Source organism: Porites lutea, chromosome 7, assembly GCF_958299795.1.
Source record: "Porites lutea chromosome 7, jaPorLute2.1, whole genome shotgun sequence".
NCBI classification, from domain to species: Eukaryota; Metazoa; Cnidaria; class Anthozoa; order Scleractinia; family Poritidae; genus Porites; species Porites lutea.
This window is the reverse complement of record NC_133207.1, coordinates 7,197,844-7,209,423: the sequence shown is the minus strand read 5'-3', so window position 1 is coordinate 7,209,423 and position 11,580 is coordinate 7,197,844. Positions and strand designations below refer to the sequence as shown.

Sequence of the window (11,580 nt, the reverse complement as noted above, 5' to 3'; positions counted from 1 at the left end):
CTTTGTTTTGGCTATAATTGAAATCTTTAATAGAGACGTAAGATTAATAATAATATAGTCCTCGAGTTAAGATCATCCTACTCAATGGTATGCACATCGTCGCATTTTTCATTTGAAAAAGTGAGGGGGAGGGGAGGGGGCGCTTATTCGAGGAAATATGATATACGTCGAGTTGATTTTGTATGTAGTCAGTTGCTATACTTCAAATCCAAAAACAAACAGCACGAAAATAAACTAAGCAGCTAAAAAACTAATGCCACTCTGCCATTGCCAAGCTATGTTTGCCAGTACGAGGATACTCAAATAATCACAAGTACGGTATTTAATACTTCAAATCAATCATTTTATTGACTGAATATGTCAATTAACAAATGAGTTTTACCAAAAATTCACAAACACATATGATTTGTATAATGTTGTGGTTCAGTTTTGTCCTTGGTTTAAATTAAATCTTTCTTTTGTCTCAGGCTATTCCCGTAGTAATATAATTATGATAACGAGTTTGAAAAACAGGAAAATAAAAAATGTAACCAAGAATAAAACTGAAACAAATTGTGCACAGCATTACTCACTACAGCCATCCCTGCTTTAAACACACCCAACATCTCATTGTCACGGACAGTTTCAGCGTGAAAACAAAGTCGTGTCCGATAGCCGGGGGCTAGTGGATTTTGCTAATGGGCTAGTGATTTTTGTTCTTAACTTGCCCGACAGGGCAAGTGCTGTTTTTTAGGGAAATTCAAATTACAGAGGGACTGTAATCAATCCTGCTAATCAAAAAGGGTTTAGGGGCTAGTTGAAATGACTTGTGAGCTAGTAAATGCTAGCTACACCTTGCCCAAATAGCAGGCTGTAAAACTGACTTTCTTTGCACCCTGAGTTTGCTTTGTCCCAAGGGAAAGAAAGTCCTTATGATTTTCTCTAACTTCAACCCACTTAATACAGACATCCCTTTAATACGAACATCTTCTATGGCCCCCTCAGTGTCCATATAAACAGGGTTGGACTGTTATGATACATTGTGTGACAAAACCATGATTATCATTATGGTAGCCAAGTAAGTAATAATTACGGTTTAAGGGACAGGTTCACGGTTAAGCGTGTGCTCATTAATTAAAATACTTTTTCCAATTTATTATTAACTCTATCACTTACACATATATCTCAGTGATCTCAGAGTGTATTTCACAGTAGACGTGTATTTCTATGGTTGATTAATTTACAGCTATTTGCAAATATTTAAGTTGATCAAGTGCAAGTGACTGCCAAGGAAATGTGCAGATTGGTTCTTTGAGAACATCATGACATGATCATATTGCTTGCATAGACGATACATCATGTCCCAGTAGAAAAACAGTATTTTGATAAACGAGCATGCGCTGAACCGTGAACCTGTCCCTTTAATCTAAAGCTTTTCTTTAGGCTTGGCTAGATTTATATATTATCACATTTTCATGTTCACTTACATTATTTTGCCAGAAAATAATAATTTATAAATAACAAAATAAACTGGTTTAAATTACATGACACTGGCCATCAACAAGAACGATGAAAAAACAAAGCAAAATAAAAAGAGAATGAGCCATGAAATTTGTTTACAGCCACTTCATAGCACTGAATAGCTCCAGAGTTGCAGTTGTGACTGCTGGCTGTTATTTATAAATTTCAAAGGCACCTAATTAAGCATGAAATTCATAAATATGCAGGAGGTAATGTGATGGATTTTAGTCTAACAAGTTCAAATGAAATTCTATTATACTAGGGTACAATGTTTGTCTCTTCCAGTTGTTACTTTTCATGCCACTTTTCACTGCCTCTACTCACGATGAGAACCTGACCAACATTGAGCTTGATTCTGTTAACATCCACTTGAGAGTTTTCTTGCTCACCTTCGCTATCAAAAACAACCATGCCTCTCCCAGAAAGACGTTCAAAATCACCTGTCCACATGGCCTTTCCGAAGTTGATGGCAACATGGTACTGGTCAGCGTCGCTACCACGGGTATAAGAGAGCACATGTTTATCTATGTGAACGATTTTGATATCATCACTGGCAAAGGCAGGTTTCTTCCTCAGGTTTACCAGCTTGACATAATTGCTGTAGAATGATTTAGGATCGGCCTTCTCTGTCTTCACATTAACAGTCTTGTAGTCTGAATTGACTTCCAGCCACGGTGTGCCATTGGTAAAACCTGCAATAATTTAGTATAAACATGTTACTTAATCATAGGGTTATATATAGGACACAAAGTAATTTGTCAGGGTCCGAAATTGCAACCAGCTGGTTGCCAGTGTGCCTAAAAATATTACTGAGAGCTGGCAACTAGAATTTCAGCCTGTGACTGAATAAGATTTGAACATCTAAGGATGCTTTCCATTTGTCAGAACTGACCAGCCAGACCATTCCTGTCGTAAAGAGACTTTCACTTTTAATCAAAACTATCCAGCCAGATATGTCAAATCCTAAATAGTATGCACGAAGGAGATGATTTTTCAGCAAACACTCTTGGAAAAAGCGTACTGCTTTGTCAAAATGACTGGTCCAGCCATGGTCTGGCCAGCCAGTTCTGACTTTTCAAAAGCGCACAAAGTCTCCTGTAGCTCAGTGGTGGAGCATCTGGACTAGTAATCACCTTATTACTTCGGCGGAGCGCGAAGTAAAGGATTCGCGACGCTCAGGAATGTATCAAAGTTACAATTTTTTGACAAGATTGGGCATGTAAAGTCTGTAGGTTTTCGGTTCTATTCGGCTATTTGACGAAGTGAGAGCTGAATTAGTTCGAGATATCTCGAGATCACTTCGATTTCTTTGATTTATTCTTTAACTTTTTCGAGGAAGAAAGAAATATTGTTTTGGCTTTCCCGGGGTTTTAACCGACTCACCTGTGTGACCCATCAGATCAGAGGAGACTCTAAGTTGAGGGATTAGCCGATTGCGCTACTGCGACCCAAGGTAGCTTGGGATATGAAAAATAGTTATGAAATGATGCACTAGTCTCGGGACAAGATTGGGCGTGCAATTTCGTGACTTTTCGGCTTGTTTCAACTATTTCACGAAACGAGACCGGACTACTTCGTGATATCTTGAGATCACTTCGAGTTTAGTCTTTAATTACTCGAGGAATAAACAGAGGATATTTCGTGGCCGCGCAGAGACACGAAATTTCTCTTCGAGTGTTGAAAAACATTTCACGAGTGAGCCCTCCTTTCGAACTGTTTTATGATGAATTTAAAGTTACAAAATGCTGCACAAAGACATTTTGTCTTTGTTGAGTGTTACGTAGTAAAATTGCTTTCATGCGTTACGTGACTTTCTTGAACGTTCTCTACGCTTTTGGATTATACATGAATAATTAATTAGGCCATGTTTGCATTTCAGCATGAGTCAGCAGATTTGTATCAGTTACTGAAATCATAAAATATGTCGAAAAGCTACTACTATTCGCCTGTTTAGTATTTTCTAGAGCCTTATGTCAAACGGTATGCAAGTTCCCAGCGAGTTCTTTTGACGATCTAAGTTTTTTTCCACGAGCTGGACTGCTGTGTTTTGTCAAGTGTGACGAAGGTCGATTTTCAGGTTCTGTGTTTACAAGTTCGTGGAAGCCGTAAGATATCTGAAGTTCAAGTGAGAGTTTGTTATTATTGGTAGAGGCTGTTTAGCTTTACTCAAAGTTCAAGTCAAGTTTGTGTTGGTGAATGCTGTGTTTTAAAGCTCTGTAAAGGCTATGTTCCTTTGGTCTTAAACTTCCTTGTGTTAATCCGACATCCCTGCGTGCTGATAGTCAGTGATCGAATAATTATTCTCAAAACATTTGAACTCGTGACTTTGAGTTTTAGCCAATTCCATGCTCAACGTAATTGACTCCTTACCCATGCCTTACATATCTTTAATCAGGACATGAAACTGCTATGCTGTTTTTGAAGCCTGATGTGACTAAGAAAAATAGAGAATTGTTTTTTGAAAAGGATTTGTATGGAGTCATCAGAGCATAACTGGGCTAATACCTCGGAGACAATTTGTCCCGAAATGCTAGTTTTTGGCAAGTAGGCTTCTTGGATGTTGCTCTTTTCAGAATATCCTGACAAATCCCATAATTTCACAAATTAACACCTTACTCTTACCATATTTGATTTCTTACTATTCCTCCGCATTTACAATTAATTAGTTCCACAACCACGACGCCGAAGTGTACGCTCCGTAGCGTCTTGTTGGTACTTAATTCCACTGGTACATAATTTAGCCATTTTGACAAGACAGTATTTTGCAAGGTTTGCAATTTTAACAGGCAAATATGAAAAAAAGGGCATTAAAATTTGCAAAGTAGGCTTTTTTTTTAAAGTCTGAACCTTTAAAAATCTTCAGATAAGCAGGAACTTGTAACTTATGTGTGAAATCTTTGCAAACTAATGTTAATTCTAAAGGGAAGATACAAATTTGAGGTTACCAGTAAAACCAGTTAACAATTTGTTTTGGCCCATACATATAGTGTCTATGTTGTTGCTATTACAAGTTAATTCTGTTTTTTTATTTTCTATATGGGTATTAAGATAATTTCCTACGGATTTATTTCCGCAGGTCTTTAATTTCACGATTTTTTTACAATTGCGAAAAATGCCAAATTAAAGCCCAACGAAATTTAGTACCAATAAGGTGGAAGGTCATAGGTTTCACTCCTGTTAAGAGTACTCTGATTTTTCTTCCATGCTGCCCGTGTCATTGACTGAAAAAACACCTCTCTCATGTAATATTTCACGGAATTTGTTAGTGACATTTAGAGTTGCGTTACATTATGTACGTTGTGACAATTATCACATGTTTATGTCATGTGACGTTGTTGAACTTGGACTCTTCTATGGAACTAGACTCACAAGTAGTTGAGATTTGTCGAGAAAGTTTGTTTTTGTTAAGACCTTACAATTCAACGTCACATTTCTGTTACTGATAACAAGCAAATATTGACATTCCAGTCCTAGCAGCATGTAGGGTTTTTGTCACACAGACATGGTTTAACGGCCTTAGCTCCAACGAGTATCCTGTAGCTCAGTGGTAGGGCATCTGAACTAGTGACAAGAAGGTCATTGGCTTGACTGCTATTGGGAGTACTCAGATTCTTTCTTCCAACCTGCCTGTGTCACTGAATGAATAAAACATCTTTCTCATGTATTCACTGAGCTTAAAATTCCCCATTACATTTCTGTCAGCAAAGAGTTACCCACCAGCTTTGTCTGAGTTATCCCACTGCATTGGAGTTCTCTGACTATCTGCGCTGGATTTGCTGCCATCCAGCATGCCAATCTCTTCACCATAATATGACATAACAGCCCCTGGAAGGGTGAGTAAAAGGGCATTCATTGCATTCCGGTTATCACTACCCACATTGTCACGGCTCCCAACACGAACTTCATCAAGGTTACCAATGACCCAGTTTGGAATCTTGCCTTTCGGGAGAGCACTCATGTATTCACTAATAGTGTGAAAGATTCCCTGAGACAGGGTCATGCCAGTGCGTTTTACCATGGAGATCAAGCCCAGGTTTTCTGGCATCTGTACCTTGTCAAAATAAAGTGATGTTTTGTTGTAATCACCGCTCACTTCAGCAATCAGGGGGGGATTACTTCCATCGCTTTTCAGAGAATCAATGAACTCCTGCAGGATTGTAAGATCCTCATCAAGACCTGAAACAAGCAGGAAAATGCAAAATTTCTGGTACTGTATCATTACTGCATGTTACTGGTTTAAGGTTTCCAGTGCCAAGAAAAAGAATATATGACTTACAAAAATTAAGGTGGGTTCCCATAAATTTTAACACGACCAAAAAATGGTTACAGATGTTTTCCCATGATCTTTGGTCATGAAATTGCATTTGAAATCCTACGGCTTGCAACCAGCCACTTTTACTTATGTCAATGCAACTATCATCCGAATATACCCCAGAATATAACAGAGATGGACTAGATTCTACATTTATTCCCGTGGGGAGGGAATGTTTTAATTTACGTTTGACAAAAATAGGTGGGGAGATTTGCAATTTTGAAAACAATTACAGACTACAACCACACGGATGTCATTGGAATTTACACTGTCTAACAGCAAACAAAACTATTGGCAGCAAGAGACTGGTGGAAGTTTTGAATACTGATTCTTTCCAAGCATTTGCAAACCTGACAAGAGTTCCAAATAAGATAAAGAAAATTGCGCTTTTATTTATAATAGATGGTAAGCCACAAAGATTTTTCTAAAATATTAATCATGCAGTACATAACACTGGTCCCTCTGGTGCTTTGTTTAAGCTGGGGCTTGAGTTACAAAACTGTAGTTCCCTTATGGAGGTCTGGACCTCCCCCCCCACCCCCCTTATGCCTTTCAGTCCACCAGCCCCTCCCCCCACCCATTTAGGAATTCCAAGTAGCCTTCTGGAACCACCCATTTGTCTAAAAGCAGACTGCTACTGTAAGGATACAAAACAGTGCAGATTTCAAGTGGACTTGGAAAAATACTGCACATTCCTACTAGCCGCGTGAAGTTTCCTAAATACCTCATCTAAGGTGGGGTGAGGTAGGAGGGGGGGGCAGGGGGAGCGCAGAAGGACTATGAAATCAATGGCATGTATATCGATTTTATATGAACTCTCCTACGATAGAAAATGTCATCGGTATTACTAAGTCAGGGAAGAATAAACTGTATGAATTTAATTACCGAAAGTGAATTTATGATCCAGAAAGTCGTACAAGGGATTTGAGGCGTTGTAACCCGCTAGTGTGGGTTCGTCTTCAAATGTATCGTTTTCCGCGTAATACTGCACGGAGTCGAATCGGAAGCCATCGACCCCTTTATCAAGCCAAAACTTCATCGCCTTCTTCAGTTCATCTTTCACTTCTTGGTTTCTCAGATTCAAGTCTGGTTGCTCTTCTTTAAACTGGTGAAGGTAAAATTGCTCGCTAGTGCTGTCGTATGTCCAGGCGCTGCCGCCAGATACACTGAGCCAGTTGTTTGGGGGTTCTGTTTTGTTCTCTCCTGTTCCGTTACGCCAAATATACCAATCTCTCTTTGGATCTGTTTTGCTTCTCTTGCTTTCCTCAAACCAAGGATGTTTCTTTGAAGTGTGATTGGGAACGAAATCCATGATGATTTTCAGCCCTTTCTCTTTAGCGTCCTTCAGAAGATTTTCAAAATCGTCCATGTTTCCGAACAACGTGTCGATACTTGTGTAGTTTTCAACATCGTAGCCTCCGTTGGACTTGTAGATCGGGTTTAACAACAGAGCATTAACTCCCAGCTCAGCAAAGTAATCTAACTTGCTAGAAATCCCCTTCAAGTCGCCATTTCCATCACCGCTGTTGTCAAAGAAAGATCGAGGGTAAAGTTGGTAAATGACCGCGTGCTTCCACCACGAATCGTCGTCCGTTTTGTTTGCCTTGCCGGGAGCTGGAGTCGTTTTAGGTGAACAACGAGGAGACACTGCTATAATAACTATAGCCACGACGACTAGCACTAGAACGACAACACCGAACAATGCCACGAGGATCAAGCGTGTTTTTCTGTGAGCGGCAATTTCTTTTTCAGTCGGCTTCAAAGGGGCATGAGGAGAGTCATCGAAGGCAATTTTCACATCATCTTTTTCGAGACTGTTAAATGCTACCTCGTTAGACATGTTGCAAGGGACTGCTCACTTAAACAAGTGAGAAAAACCCTAGAGGGAAGCTACAATCGCAAGCAATAGTCTGCAATGGCGCGAACCACAACACAAAACAAAGATACACGCGGCAAATTTATTCAATTGATCACGCGGTCGTCCCATGGGAAAACATGAGATCATTTTTAGGGAGGGGTAGGGTGGATGTTCAAAACAATTTCGATTTCAAATCTTTCAAAGGATATAGTTCGTCAAAATTGGTATCCATCTTTTGGGCACATAATAATTTTCTTACACTCATTTTGTTAAAACTGAAGAGAAAGTAACAGCTAAATTAAAGTTTTTTCCTGAAGACAGTCTTACGGTGTTACCCCTCCCTATTAAATAAACGACCTTTGCTCCGTGAAATTATTAATGAGGCTCTGTTCTCGCCGGTCGATGGGCCGCATCACACGAAAGCTTTTGACGACAGTATTGCATCAGAAATCTCATTAGCATTTTATTGAGAGAAGCTAAATAATGAAATTGAATATCATATTATCTTGATGAATCGAAATCTTCTGCCAAGATAAACTTTTGAAGCATGTGTGTGAAACATTTGTTGTGAATTTGGGTGCGGCCTTATTCCCAACTTAATTTTAGTGAAAATCTTAAATTAATTTTAAATTAAACCAACAAGGAAATCATCTTTTATCTTCTTATTGTATTTAACTGTAACGTGAATCCGGCTTGTCGTGTTTCATTCTTACTTTTGAATGTTTGATATTTGGTGACCTGTTATGACAAGAGAAAGTGGATCTTCCCTTATGCCATTAAGTTGTCAATTTGCCAAGTACCCAACAGCTAGGGTCAAGCCATTTCTTCCACAAAAACCGAAATTAATTTTCAGAGAGAGCCGTTTGTAGAGTAAAATAATTCCGATCCAAATGCTCAAAAGCTACCCTCACTTTCACTATGAAAAATATGAAAAGAAAACAATCAGGAAATTAATGAAGTCGGATTCGAAGTTTTCATGAGCCTATTTTATTTGTACACTCACCTTAGAAAATATACAAAACTAAAGCTCTCGAACCTTGGATGTACGTGAAAAGAAAACAATTAGGGAAAGAATAAGAAATTACGTGCAGTCAATAAACCCCTGTACTCTTGTTAAATTAATTAACTTGAACATGGGTCCAAACTGAGGCAGGTGCACAGATAATTCCGTGTGAAGGATGGGCTTACATATACAAAATCTCACGGAGGCGGGAAAAACGATAGTGGGTAGAGAGGTACATCCGCATTATACGTTTCTGGGAAACAGCCCACCTACCCCTCCCCTAAGCCAACATTTTGCTCTAAGTGATAAGTAAGCGTTAGTGTTGGGTTAGGGGAGGGATAGGTGGGCAGTTTCCCAGAAACGTATAATGATAATGATCCCATCCGAGTCAGTGTTTAAATATGTAGTGAGCTGGTAAGGTAGTCAACACAAACATTGTTCCACATCCTATTTGCTTTTGTGATAATGAATATTAATACCCAGCATCTAGAAAAAAGAAGGGGGCATCAAAGGCTTTTACGGAAGGCGACTGTTTTTCGGTTGTATTGCTTGGCCTAAAACAGGCCTATAGGCTGCAGATGCATAACTGAAATTCAACGGCATCAGAAAGAATATTGGTGGACTCTGTAACTGGGAAACCAAATTCGGAATGCTACCACCCCCCTGAAAATGGTAAAATAGATTTTTTAAAAAAACTCAACTTGTACTACAGTCATCGGTTTATCGAGAAAATCAGGTATAAACGCGGTTTCAGAATCTCTCTTCTTAGGGATTGAATATTTCCAGAGCCATTTCCTTTTCGAGCCGATATTTGTTCCTTTTTTTTGGAAAGCAGACGACGTTGTTGCGAAAGTTCGAGGCTAATGAATTATCAATAGTTAATCATGAATAAACCAGCTTTCAAAAATATGACTGGCTGGGTGGTCTTATGCTAAACCAAACTACATTTGCCAAATTATTAAATAATCTGAAAAAAATTTCAACTAATAATATGGAAGAGAAGCCAAAGGGTGGAGCACCCTATGTGATAAATATAGCAGGTGTCAATCGCAAGCTGGAAATCATTTACGACCATTCACAGCAGGAAAGGTACGTGGAACGACCAAACAAATTCCCCAGTAAAACCACTCTACCTGAAAAAATATACGAGCCAAACATTTTCTTCACAATACAAACCCGAAATCATATCATGAATTTAAAGTACAATAACAGAAAACCCTCCATCAGAGCGTCGCCCAGTCACCATAAATCCGGACTTCTCCCCTCCCCATCCCCCTTCCATTCACCATCACCACCACCCACTTGGGCATATTGATTGAGTATCTCAAAAAAAAATTGAGCGATAGTCGGTTAATGAACTGAGAAAATAATTGACTTTTATTTGGTTTTCTCGTTTACTTTTACCATATGAATTTTCCACAGCATCGGAAATCTCTTCACTTAAGATCAAAGTCCATTTAGTATTGTTATAAATTATAAATGCATCGCACGACTACAATGAGCCAGCCAACTAAAGTCATGAAATATTTCTCTTGTCCTTCCTCTCATTGTTCAGTAGTCAAATAAATAGTTAACCTCAGAATTCTCCTATGAACGACGTTACATCATTTTCCCAACTGATATTACGTGTGTGCGTGTGTGTTTTTTTTTTCATGAACGTTGTGGTTTTTATTTGTTTGGTTTGGAAGGTCATATTTTCCTTTTGACTTATTACCATAATATGAGCGGTGATTGGAGCGTAGCAAATTCTTCCAAAAATTTTACTACGATTAGATAAAATTCGAGGGCAAAAAATGCAAGTGAAAGATAAGATTATAAAAAATTGAACACAGTCAATTAACTATCAAATGAAAAACATATGGGACGAAGAAAAAACAATTTTATGCAAGGAATGTAGGGGAGAAATGTCTAAATAGTCTGAAAATATTCAAGCTAAAGAAAAATTGCAAGCTCATAGTGGTGAATTTATGCTCGTAACATATCTGGATAAATTTTCCGTGTCTTGTATATCTATCTGTGTCTATGGTCAACTCAGAAACTGTTTGGAAAACCAGTCCATGGCATGACTGAGAGTGTTTGGACGAGAATCGAAGTACTCTCATCTTGAAAATGAGACAAAACGAAACAAACCTTTTAATGTGGAAGTACATTTTTATGGTGTCGAAGACTTTGCACTTCGTTGTGAAAAGAGGGCTAGAGGCTACGTTGGTCTTCCAAAACGCTTCTCCCTGTCACAGTGATATAGGCATCCCCGCGTTTTGGGCATCCCCATTTCCAAAACCCTAGTGATATGGGCATACTTTGTAACCCTAACCCTAACCCAACTCGCTGCCCATATCACTAGGATTTTGAAGCATGGGGATGCCCAATACGCGGGTATGCCCATATCACTGTAACATCGCCACTCCAGAAACTATAAGGGGAATGGGTACCAGCTTTCGGAGCAACGATTTCTGGGATTGTTTGCGTAGACAAGCGTTACTTATTCTCCCTAGAGTTTCTGAAGTGGACAAGGTAGGCTGAGTTTCAGCCAGCCCACGCATCGTCTAGGCCATTGGGGATTTAAAGTGTCTACGACGCAGGCTAGCCATTAGGATGAGTCAGGCTTCAATGAGCCTTTAACAACATTTTTATCCCTCAGCGATTAGTGAATAGATGGATGGTTATGTACACAATTCCATAACACGTGGAAACTATTGCATGTATTTGTTTTTCCAACACATATAATGCTGAATCTATTTAGTAAGGAATCAACCTATTTATAAATAATTATATCCATTTGAAATACTATTAATAATTTAACTCTTTGATGCCCTATGATACAAAATCCAGCAACTTTAAGTTGCAACGGATTTCTTCGGTTGTACGAATTACCATTCTGTGCCATTCAACTTCCTCTGTTTTACC

General features: G+C 38.9%; 1 protein-coding gene across 1 annotated transcript; it reads right to left on the bottom strand.

Annotated features, from left to right (window-relative positions):
• Positions 1-321: 321 nt before the first annotated feature.
• On the bottom strand, positions 322-7,760 carry LOC140942479 (amino acid transporter heavy chain SLC3A1-like). Its single transcript, XM_073391388.1, has 3 exons — positions 6,698-7,760; positions 5,218-5,676; positions 322-2,192 (listed from the first exon to the last, which is right to left on the bottom strand). The coding sequence occupies exons 1-3, from the start codon at positions 7,650-7,652 to the stop codon at positions 1,789-1,791; spliced, it is 1,818 nt and encodes a 605-aa protein (XP_073247489.1). The 5' UTR covers positions 7,653-7,760; the 3' UTR covers positions 322-1,788.
• Between the last annotated feature and the right edge of the window lie 3,820 nt (positions 7,761-11,580).